General features: G+C 45.2%; 1 protein-coding gene across 1 annotated transcript; it reads left to right on the forward strand.

The window, feature by feature from the left end:
- The first annotated feature begins 714 nt into the window (after window positions 1-714).
- Window positions 715-9,720, forward strand: LOC140199859 (beta-crystallin A2-like). Its single transcript, XM_072262365.1, has 5 exons — window positions 715-803; window positions 2,397-2,574; window positions 4,815-4,956; window positions 8,747-8,889; window positions 9,484-9,720. The coding sequence occupies exons 2-5, from the start codon at window positions 2,417-2,419 to the stop codon at window positions 9,629-9,631; spliced, it is 591 nt and encodes a 196-aa protein (XP_072118466.1). The 5' UTR covers window positions 715-803; window positions 2,397-2,416; the 3' UTR covers window positions 9,632-9,720.
- The last annotated feature ends 1,952 nt before the right edge of the window (window positions 9,721-11,672 follow it).

Raw genomic sequence — 11,672 nt, forward strand, 5'->3', positions numbered from 1 at the left:
TCCTCACTTTGATGATTGTACTGAACAACAACTGAACCTCTTGACCATGTCTGCACACTTTTATGCAGTGAGTTGCTGCCATATGATTGGCTGATTAGATATTTGTATTAATGAGCAGGTATACAGGTGTATCTAATAAAATGGCCATTGAGTGTATGAAGTGATACATTCTGAGAGAAAGAATGGGGAAAATTAATAAAAATTTTAAAGCCAGAATAAAGTGTAAAAGATTAAAGAATAGCTTTATGCGTCACATGTGCATCGAAACATAGCATGAAATGCATCATTTGCTGCATCATATCAAACCAATGAGGATTGTGCTGGGCAGCCTGCAAGTATTGCCACGTTTCTGCTACATGCAGTGCTGACAAATCACTATGCTAACCCCACATCTTTGGAATGCGGGAGGAAACTAGAGCACTTGGAGGAAGCCCACGTGGTCACAGGGAAAATGTGAAAACTCCTTATAGATAATGCTGGATTTGAACTCCAGTCTACAGCCTACACTGTAAAGTGTGGAAAATAGGAGACCTTGATATATACAGATTGAGTAAATGGTTTACCAAGAATATAGGATTTTGGATCTCAGAGCAGCATGGGTGGGGGCGGGGGGGGGGGGTGCAAGTATGAGGAAGTTCTGTTGAAAATCTGTAAAGCCCCGGTGAAGCGGAAGTTTGAATGATGTTGCTTCATTCCTTATTTACGCCAGTAGTTCTGGTGGTGACAGATTCATTTTATAGGCTCAGGGACAATCCAAAAAAGTGTGATTCTTCCACAGAGGAGAGAAAGTACAGATGAAAAAGGTTAGCTTTATTTGTTGTGCGTATATCAAAACATTGAAACATAATGCAAACACGAGGAAATCTGCAGGTGCTGGAATTTCAAGCAACACACATCAAAGTTGCTGGTGAACGCAGCAGGCCAGGCAGCATCCCTAGGAAGAGGTACAGTTGACGTTTCAGGCCGAGACCCTTCGTCAGGACTAACTGAAGGAAGAGTGAGTAAGGGATTTGAAAGTTGGAGGGGGAGGGGGAGATCCAAAATGATGGGAGAAGACAGGAGGGGGAGGGATGGAGCCAAAAGCTGGACAGGTGATTGGCAAAAGCGGAACAAGTGCTACACGTACCCCTACACTTCCTCCCTCACCACCATTCAGGGCTCCAGTTGAGGGGACACTTCACCTGTGAGTCGGCTAGGGTGATATACTCCGTCCGATGCTCCCGATGCGGACTTCTATATATTGACGAGACCCGACGCAGGCTGGGAGACCGTTTCGCTGTGGCCACACATTTTAATTCCACGTCCCACTCCCATTCTGATATGTCTATCCACAGCCTCCTCTGCTGTCAAGATGAAGCCACACTCAGGTTGGAGGAACAACACCTTATATTCCGTCTGGGTAGCCTCCAACCTGATGGCATGAACATTGACTTCTCTAACATCCATTAATGCCCCACCTCCCCTTCGTATCCCATCCGATATTTATTTATTTATTATTATTATTATAATATATATATTTTTTTCTCTCTCCTTTTTCTCCCTCTGTCCCTCTCACTATACTCCTTGTCCATCCTCTGGGCTTCCCCCCTCCCGCTTTCTTTCTCTCTATGCCTCCCATCCCATGATCCTCTCATATCCCTTTTGCCAATCAACTTTCCAGCTCCTATCTCCATCCTTCCCCCTCCTGTCTTCTCCTATCATTTCGGATATTCCTCTCCCCCTCCCACTTTCAAATCTCTTGCTATCTCTTCTTTCAGTTAGTCCTGACGGAGGGTCTTGGCCCAAAATGTCGACTGTACCTCTTCCTATTGAAACATAATGTGTCATTTAGTCGATGACCGACACAGTCAGAAAATATGCCGGGGCAGCCGGCAAGTTTTGCTACACTTCTGGTGCCAACACAGCATGTCATGTCCACAACTTGCAAACCCAAACCTGCACATCTTTGGAAAGTGGGAAATAACTGAAGAACCCAGAGGAAACCCGTGTGGTTTTGGCGAGAAAGAACAAACTCTTTAGAGACAGCAGTGGGAAATAATCCACTTTTGCTGGTGCCATAAAGCATTATGCTAACTGAGATGTTACTGTGCTATCTTTCTCTCATGTCATCTAGATAGAGCAGAACTGTTTTCAGAAGAGGAAAAATCAGAGGGATGTGCTCTTAAGCATCTGTTTTCTTCAAGCTTCTTAGCTTTGTGAGTCACAGGATGGGAGCCAGGCAGACCAACTAGGACTTGATTTCACACAAAGAGAGCAAGGGGGAAGGTAGAGAGATTGGGGGTTATGCAGATGAAAGCAAGATGAGCTAGACAGCCAGCAAGCTGAATCCAAACACTGGCGATCTCCCCTTGGCTTTTGATTTGAATGTCAATTGATCTTTCTTGTTATTGTTATAGTTGATACAACCAAATTCAGGATGACAACCCAGCCAATGGATTCCATGGGACAGTGGAAGATCACTGTCTGGGAAGAGCAAAACTTCCAGGGAAAACATTGTGAGTTCATGCTGGAATGTCCCAACATCATGGAGCGGGGATTCAACAAGATCCGATCCATTAAGGTAGAATGTGGACCGTAAGTACCCAACTTTGATGCCTTGTTTGTGCCACGCTGCCTTTTCCAACTTCAACTGGGGAAAGAATGTGAGGAAATGCCAGAGTTTGATTTTTGCTGGTGTTTTTATTACCTGTAGCATCAACTGTTCCTGTTGAGTCTACCATCTTGCCTTGTCCCTAAACTTCAGTTCACTCATGGTGCTGTAGATCAACCATTACCAACTCCTGTCCAAACATCATCTTGCACACATTTGCTTTGTCTACTCACTGCTCAACTTTAAAGTTCTCACCCTATTTCCACTCTCTATGGCTTTGCCTGTTCCACTCTCTGAAGACTCCACCCACCCTGAACATTCTCTCTTCTCCTCTCCTCCATCAGGCAGTACGTACAAAACCCTGCAAAATCATCACAATTCACAAGGTGAGCTAACTGATACCAGTGGCTCAAGAGCAGCACCTACCCGACTGCTATAACTATTGAATGGCTCCATAGTACGATGAGATGGACTCTTGACCTCACCACCTTGCACCTTATTGTCTATCTGCACTGCACTTTCTCGAGAGCTGTTACACTTTATTCTGCATTGTTATTGTTATGATATCATAAGCTTGTTATGGATGTAACAAGATCACTGTGAACCAAATCAATATTGGAATGTGCAATGTTTCTTATCATTATTAACAGATAATGAGATCTGTCTTTCTTTATGAGCTGAAGAAGCATTTCCTATTCTGCGTTCTGTTCTTGTTTTACCTTATTCTCCCTCAATGTGCTGGGTAACGATTTGAGGTGTATGAACAGTATACAAGACAAGCTTTTCTCAGCACATGTGACAGTAATAAACTAACTGCAACTCTTCCGGTCCCAATGCCCTCTAATGCCTCAGGCTCCTCCGATGGTTTTTGTGTCCTGATTTTATCACTCTGCTGGTATCAGGTAAGTATTCAGTCATCCAACCCTTAATCTCAGCCCTCTCACATGGGCTCTCTAAACTCCTCTTCTGCAGAGACATCTCACGTAGCTATGACTGAATAATTTCTAATATCTTTTTTGGCAACAAACCATATTTTTGAGACTGTGATGTTTGGTTCTGGATACCTCATCCAGAGGAAATACCCTCCCCAAACCTTCCCTATAATTTTCATTCTTCAATTTTTATTTCCCTAGACTTGAGAATAGAGGCTCCTCTTTCTCAGTCTCCCCAAACATTGCACCAAACTCCTCCGGCCAAAAACTCCTCCACATGTGACACTTCGCTTCTGTCGCCCGGGCTCAGCCACTCACCTCGACTCATAGTCCCCCCAGGTGAATCCAAGCTCTAGACGGTCATCCACATATGCCAAAACTCCACTGGCCAACCTCAGGGTCGCTTGGTTCACTGTCATCTAGGGAGACAGCCCCTGGCCCCGCCAAACTGGGTTGGCCAGGGGGGCTTCAACTACCTCCAAAATGCTCTCCCACTAATAACTCCTCCTGTACTCTCGTTCCCTTTTACTTTATCTATATCTTTCTAATTTGTTGAACCCATTCCCCTACTATATCGTTTAAAGCCCTGTCCAGAGCCCTAGTTATGTGATTCACCCTGTCCCTGTATGGTTCAAGTGAAGCCGTCCCATAGGAACAGATCCCTGCTTCCCCAATGCTGGTGTCCCATGAACTCAAACCTGTGTCTTCCACACCAATCTTTGAACTCAGATCTTTGTACTTCTCTAATTCTAACCTGCTCTTTCTGAGATTCAATCCTCCACCACCTGTGACCACTCCAACAAAATCCAATCATCTAAACTCTGAATATCCCTCCTAAACCTCTCCCTTCACTAAAATGTTTCTTGATCCCCCTTTCAGTCTGCCTGTCCTGATATCTCCATTTTAAACATTAGATTGGTTGTCTTCTAAAGTTTCAGATATTCTGGTGTTAAATCATTGTAAGTTGTTAAGCCTTGTTAAGCCATTGAACATCTTCTTCCACTTCTTCCCCTCCCTCCATCTCTCTCTCTCTCCTCTCGCTTTCTCACTCTCTCTCTCTCCCTCCCTCTTTTTCTTTCTCTCTCTGTCTATCTGTCTGTCTGCCTCTCTTTCTGTCACTGTGTTTATCTCTCTCCTTCTCTCTCTTTCTGTCTGTCTTTCTTTCTCTCTTTTCTCTCTGTCTCTATCTGCCTGTTGTCTCTCTTGGCCTCTCTTGTCTTCATCTTTGTCTCTCCCTATCTCTCTCTGTTTCTGTCCCTCCCCCCACCTTGCTCTCTCCCTTTGATGTGTAGCTGGGCAGGTTATGAACACCCAGAATTCCAGGGACAGCAGTTCATTCTGGAGAAGGGAGACTACCCTCGCTGGGATGCTTGGAGCGGGAATAGCGGCTACAGGACTGAGCATCTTCTCTCATTTCGCCCCATTAAATGTGCTGTAAGTTCTCTGATTATTTGTTCTTTTTGCTGTCACCTTCTGAAGTTGTCCAGTAGATCCAAGCCTGTGACAACCAAAGTGGGGTGATGTTGTGGGCCGTTCCTCTGAACAATTGAATTCCAGGTTACGAAAAGTCACTGGCTTCACTTAGTGTAGTGATCAAAACCTTTCCCCACCCCCTAGTGCACAGAAAGCAAACCACAAAGTCTTTGAACTTGAACTTGAAGTTCAAGTTCAAATTCAAGTTTATTGTAATTCAACTCTATTCATGTTACTGTCAAATGAAACAATGTTCCTCTGGACATGTTCCAAAGTGCACACAGTACATATAATCCACAAATAATAATGTGAATTTATGACAAGTTAAAAAGTAAACAGTATAACACTATGCGCACTTCATACATCATGAGACCTTATTGGTGGCAGGGAGTGCAGTATCTCATAGCCTGGAGGAAGAAGCTGTTTCCCATCCTAACAGTCCTGCCCTAATGCTACAGTACCTCTGCCTGATGGGAGGGGGTCAAAGAGATTGTGGGATGGATGGGAGGGATCATTGACAATGCCAAGGGCCTTGCATATGTAGCAGTCCTGAAAAATATCTCTGATAGATGGAAGAGTGATCCCAATAATCCTTGCAGCTGTCCTCCCAGTCCTTTGCAGGAACTTGCACAGTCAGATGCTTTGCAATTCCTGTACCAGACGGACATGCAGCCCGTCAGGACACTCTCAATGGTGCCCATATCTGTAATATCTCAGGATCAGCAGCTTCACTCAACAGTTGACCATGGACTAGAATGTGTAAGGCACAAGATAATGTACAGTTGCAGGATAATGTCCACTTGATATATCTCACATGCATTTATGTATGTTCGATGCAGCATAGCATACTCATATAAATACATTTCTGAGATATTGAGTCATAGAGTCACAGAGCACCACAGCACAGAAGCAGACCCTTCAGCCCATCGAGTCCATGCTGAACTGTTATCCTGCCTCATCCCATTGACCTGCACCTTCATACCTCACCCATCCATGTACTTACACAAATTTCTCTGGAATGTTGCGATCAAACCTGTATCAGTTTTTCCACTGCCATCTCATTTCACACTCTCACCACCCTCCGAGTGAAGAGGATACCCCTCAGGTTTCCCTTAAATATTCACCTTTCACCCTCAACCCATGACCTCTAGTTCTCGTCTCACCCAACCTCAGCAGAAAGGCCTGCTTTTATTTAGCCTATCTATATCCCTCATAATTTTGAATACCTCTGTCAAATCTCCCCACGATCTTCTACGCTGCTGAGAATGAAGTCCTAACCTATCAATCTTTTCTTGTAAATCAAGTCCCGGCAACATCCTCGTAAATCTTCTCTGTCCACTTGTAATCTTGTTGACATCTTTCCTATAGGCATTATGTTGATAATGTAAATAATGTAAAATAATTCACAGATGTAATATTAGAAGATGTAAAATAACTCACAGACTGGCGAGTGTTATGATTTATGAAGCCACAGAATAAAACACAGTATTTATGAAAATACACAGAACAAAGCACAATGGCCATGTTTCTGCACAGCTGGACTTTGGTCAGCAATATTTCCTCTCAGGTTGGGTGAGACTAGAGCTAGAGATCATGGATTAAGGGCAAAAGGTGAAATGTTTAAGGGGAAACTGAGGGGGAACTTCTTCACTCAGAGGGCGATGAGAGTGTGGAATGAGCTGTCAGTGCAAGTGGTGCAGGAGAGATTGATTTCAACATTTAAGAGAAGTTTGGATAGGTACGAGGATAGTAGGGGTATGGAGGACTATGTCTGGATGCAGGTCGATGGGAGAAGGCAGTTTAAATGGTTTGCACAGATTAGATGGGCTGAAGGGCATGTTTCTGTGCTGCACTTTTCTATTACTCTATGACTCTGTAGAGTGCAGATGCAGGTTTTCACCCTGAAATGTCGACAGTTCCTTTCCCCCCACTGATGCTGCCTGACCTGCTGAGTTCCTCCAGCAGGTGGTTTGTTGCTCCGGTTCCCAACACGTACATTCTCCTGTGTCTCAGATAAGTGCATCAAACAGCATTGAGACATTAATCAGAGACACTGTAATTCCTTTCATTCCCTCTTCAATTCGGGATTTGATCAGGATAAACATCTGCTGTGCGAAAGGAAAACAGCAGGATCTGTGGAGCCCACACCAGTTGTACCTCGTACAGTGGTAGGGGCCGTTGAGGTTCACACCAGTTGTACCTCGTACAGTGGTAGGGGCCGTCGAGGTTCACACCAGTTGTACCATGTTCAGTGGTAGGGGCCGTTGAGGTTCACACCAGTTGTACCTCGTACAGTGGTAGGGGCCGTTGAGGTTCACACCAGTTGTACCTCGTACAGTGGTAGGGGCCGTCGAGGTTCACACCAGTTGTACCTCGTACAGTGGTAGGGGCCGTCGAGGTTCACACCAGTTGTACCATGTTCAGTGGTAGGGGCCGTTGAGGTTCACACCAGTTGTACCTCGTACAGTGGTAGGGGCCGTTGAGGTTCACACCAGTTGTACCTCGTACAGTGGTAGGGGCCGTTGAGGTTCACACCAGTTGTACCTCGTACAGTGGTAGGGGCCGTTGAGGTTCACACCAGTTGTACCTCGTACAGTGGTAGGGGCCGTCGAGGTTCACACCAGTTGTACCTCGTACAGTGGTAGGGGCCGTCGAGGTTCACACCAGTTGTACCATGTTCAGTGGTAGGGGCCGTTGAGGTTCACACCAGTTGTACCTCGTACAGTGGTAGGGGCCGTTGAGGTTCACACCAGTTGTACCTCGTACAGTGGTAGGGGCCGTTGAGGTTCACACCAGTTGTACCTCGTACAGTGGTAGGGGCCGTCAAGGTTCACACCAGTTGTACCTCGTACAGTGGTAGGGGCCGTCAAGGTTCACACCAGTTGTACCTCGTACAGTGGTAGGGGCCGTTGAGGTTCACACCAGTTGTACCTCGTACAGTGGTAGGGGCCGTTGAGGTTCACACCAGTTGTACCTCGTACAGTGGTAGGGGCCGTTGAGGTTCACACCAGTTGTACCACGTTCAGTGGTAGGGGCCGTTGAGGTTATTGATGCTGTGCCTCTGCCTGCATTAGATGGTACACAGATTGAAATGAATCACGTGTGAGATGGTTATGGTCAGGATTCAACTGGGAAAATGCACAAACTCCACAGCAAAGGATGTGAGATAAGAACATAGATCATAGAACACCACAGCATAGTACTGGCCATTTGGCCCATAATGTTATGCCAAAATTTTATCTCCTAAGATCTATCTATCCCCTTCCCTTTTCCATGACTCTCCATTTTCTCCATCGTCCATGTGCCAATCTATGACTTTCTTAACTGATCATAATCACCCATGTGCTGATCTACAAGTTTCTTAGCCGATCATAATGTGTCACCTTCCACTCTCTGTGTAAAGGGTTTACCTCTGACATCCTCCCAACACATTCCTCCAGTCACTTTAAAATTATACCTCTGGTATTAGCCATTCTATCCTGGGAAAAAGTCTCTGGCTAGCCAACCGATCAATGCCTATTATCTTGTCCAAGGTATTGCATTGGTGTAGATATTGGTGTATACCTATACCAAGGCCTATCTCGCTCAACACATGCTCATAAGGCATGCTCTCCAGTGCAGGCAGCATCCTGGTAAACCTCCTCTGGACCTTCTGAACACCATAGGAATTGTGATCCTTTATAGACTCTGTCACATTGTCAAACCACATTTGCAATGCAGTCAATCTTTCTCCATCCCCTTCTCTCCTCAGAGCCACAGTGACAGTAAGATCTCCCTGTACGAAAACGAGAACTTCCAGGGCCGCAAGTTTGAACTTTCTGATGACTACCCATCCCTGCAGGCCATGGGTTGGTGCAACAAAGAGGTTGCTTCCCTCAAGGTCCACTCTGGAGCGTAAGTAACCGGTGATTGACAGCGCTGTGGTATCTGATAACCTTCACTGACTCAGCCTTGACCCATTGCTTTCAGACAGTGCCACAAGCTGGTCAGGGTATCTGTGGTGTGATGAACACTGGGTATACGTGTGAAGATAAAGAAACTGGGTTCCCACTTTTAACAGGGTCAATTTTGTGTTCTCCATCCTCCGTAAGGCATCAAATTTTGTTCAAACAAGTAGTTCAATGAGGTATAGGTTTTTGTTCCTCATTGATAACACAGTAAGAACATAGAACATAGACCATTACAGCACAATACAGGCCCTTCAGCCCATAATGTTGTGCTGATCCTTAAACCTACTCCAAGATCAATCTAATCTTTCCCTCCCACATAAGCCTCAATTTTTCTATCAATCGTGTGCCCATCTAAGAGTCTCTTAAATGTCTGTAATGTATCTGCCTCTACCAACCCCCTCAGGGAGGGTGTTCCACACACCTGTCACTCTCTGTGTAAAAAAAAACAAATCACTTCTGCTATCTCCTCCCTGTATACTTTCCTCCAATCACCTTAAAATTATGTTTTACTACATGAATGGCGTTGTTGTCTTCCCAGTTGGGTTGGATACCAGTACCCAGGATACAGAGGCTACCAGTACATCTTTGAGAGGGACAGCCACAATGGAGAGTACAAGAACTACACGGAGTACAGTACCCAGGCACACACCAACCAGCTGCAGTCCATTCGCAGGGTCCAGCACTAGATGGTGAAGCAAATTACAACGAGGGGCGGGGAGAGGCCAACGGCACCAACCTGCCTGTAAAAGAAGGAAACAAACTAAAAAAGCAAATAAAATAAATGCAACTTGCCAAATATCTGAAGTTTGTTAATTTAAGTTCAAGAGTAAATATTAAGCACAAGAGATTCCGCAGGATGCTGGAAATTTGCCATCCTGCTGCTCGATCAGAGTCCCTCCAGCAATTTGTAGAAGATGAAAACCAGCTCTTTTGTACATCGAAACATATGCAGAGTTTGCATTGAATCAAATCAGTGAGGATTGTGTTGGGGGTAGCCAGGTGATACGACACTTCCAGTACCAACATAACATGCCCACAGCTCACTAACCATACATGTGGGATGAGACTGGAGCAGCTAGAGGTCACAGGGAGAACATAGAAACTGCTTATAGGAAGTGGTGGGAAATGAAACCTGATTGGTGGTCGCAGATCCTGGACAGTGATTACGCCAATTGCCAGGCTACTGTGTTAATGCATAAACCTTTAAATAATTTGACCAGAAATGTGTTTCATTTGCGGTGTTATCTCAGGAAGAGAGTTGTATGGAGACAAGGCTGGAATGTGGTACTGAATGACCTACTCGGGTCATAGTGTAATAGAGTGATAGATTGGACAGTGAAGAGCAGGCCTTTTGGCCCAACTCGTCTGTGCAGTCAAGCTTCCTCCCTGAGACAGTTCCTTTTGCTAGTGTGAGCAGAGCAGTTAGCGCAATTGTTTTACACTGCCTGTGATTACTCACCAGAGTTCATTTCTCACTGCTGTCTGTAAGGAGTCTGTATGTTCCCGCCACATGGTGACACTTGCCCCCAGCACATCCTCAGACTCTGTTGGTCATTGATATGCAAACGGCAAATTTCACTGTACGTTTCGATGAAAATGTGATAAATAAAGCTACTCCTTCTTTCTTTCCTTCCTTCCTCTTTTGCTAAAACTTTGCAATCAATGCAACTGTCCAAGTGCCTTTTACATGTTGTAATTGTATCAGTGCCCCAGCAGCTTGTTCTTTGACTCATAGCCCCCTGTGTGAAAAAAATTGCCCCTCAGATCAATTTTAAATCTTGCCTCTCTCAGTTTAAACCTGTTCCTGAGAAAGCATTATCACCAGGGTCAAGGACACCTCCTACCCCGCTGTTATATGACTCTTTAACGTTTCCCTAATATGATATGAAGGTCTCTTGACCTCACGGTTTACCTTATTATGATCTTGCATCTTAAAGTTTTCCTGCTCTGCAGCGTCTCTGCTACTGTAACACTTTATTTTGCATTCTGTTCTTGTTTCACCTTGTTCTCCCTCAATGCCTGAGTAATGAATTGACCTGTACAAACAGTGTGCAGGACAAACCTTTCATTCCCTTTTCTTTCACTTTATTCTGCTCTGTTATTGTTTTACCTTGTTCTACCTCAATGCACCGTGCAATGAATTGATCTGTACAGACAGTGGGCAGAACAAACTTCTCACTCTATCTCGATAAGCGTGATTGGAGTGAACCAATTCCAGTTCCACTCCTGTCTCCCACCTCACCCCACCCCACCCCACCCCACCCCACCACACCCCCTTTATGCCAGACATCTTCCCTCCTCACTCTCAGTTCTCATTCTGGGTTTTGACACAAAATATGAACAATTCCTCTCCCCCGCCCCCATGGATCCTGCTCAGCCTGCAGAGATCCTACAACAGATTGTCGCTCCAATTATGACCTTACCGATGTCTTGTACAGGTGAAGAAAAAACATCCCAACTCCTGTACTTAGTATCCTAGCCAGTAAAAGCAAGTACGCTAAGACCGCTCTTTCTCATCCTGCCTGCCAGGAACAACTGACCTATATAATGAATGGTATGGCATTAGGGAAGGTAATGGAACAGAGTGCATGCATAATTCCTTATTGGCAGCATCGCAGCTAGATAGGGTAATGCTGGGTTTCTGCACTCAGTGCATTGGTTACTGGAGATGGGACACAGTCCTTCTTCACTCAGGGCAAAGGGTACTGGAGTTGGGACACAGACCTT

This window comes from Mobula birostris, chromosome 6 (assembly GCF_030028105.1).
Source record: "Mobula birostris isolate sMobBir1 chromosome 6, sMobBir1.hap1, whole genome shotgun sequence".
NCBI classification, from domain to species: Eukaryota; Metazoa; Chordata; class Chondrichthyes; order Myliobatiformes; family Myliobatidae; genus Mobula; species Mobula birostris.

What these genes read in the sequence shown, in the direction of transcription:
- LOC140199859 (XM_072262365.1), top strand. Translation starts at nt 2,417, where the DNA reads ATGACAACCCAGCCAATGGATTCCATGGGACAGTGGAAGATCACTGTC. An exon ending in ATTAAGGTAGAATGTGGACC is followed by an intron (nt 2,575 to 4,814) that starts GTAAGTACCCAA and finishes TTTGATGTGTAG; the next exon opens with CTGGGCAGGTTATGAACACC. An exon ending in CTCAAGGTCCACTCTGGAGC is followed by an intron (nt 8,890 to 9,483) that starts GTAAGTAACCGG and finishes TTGTCTTCCCAG; the next exon opens with TTGGGTTGGATACCAGTACC.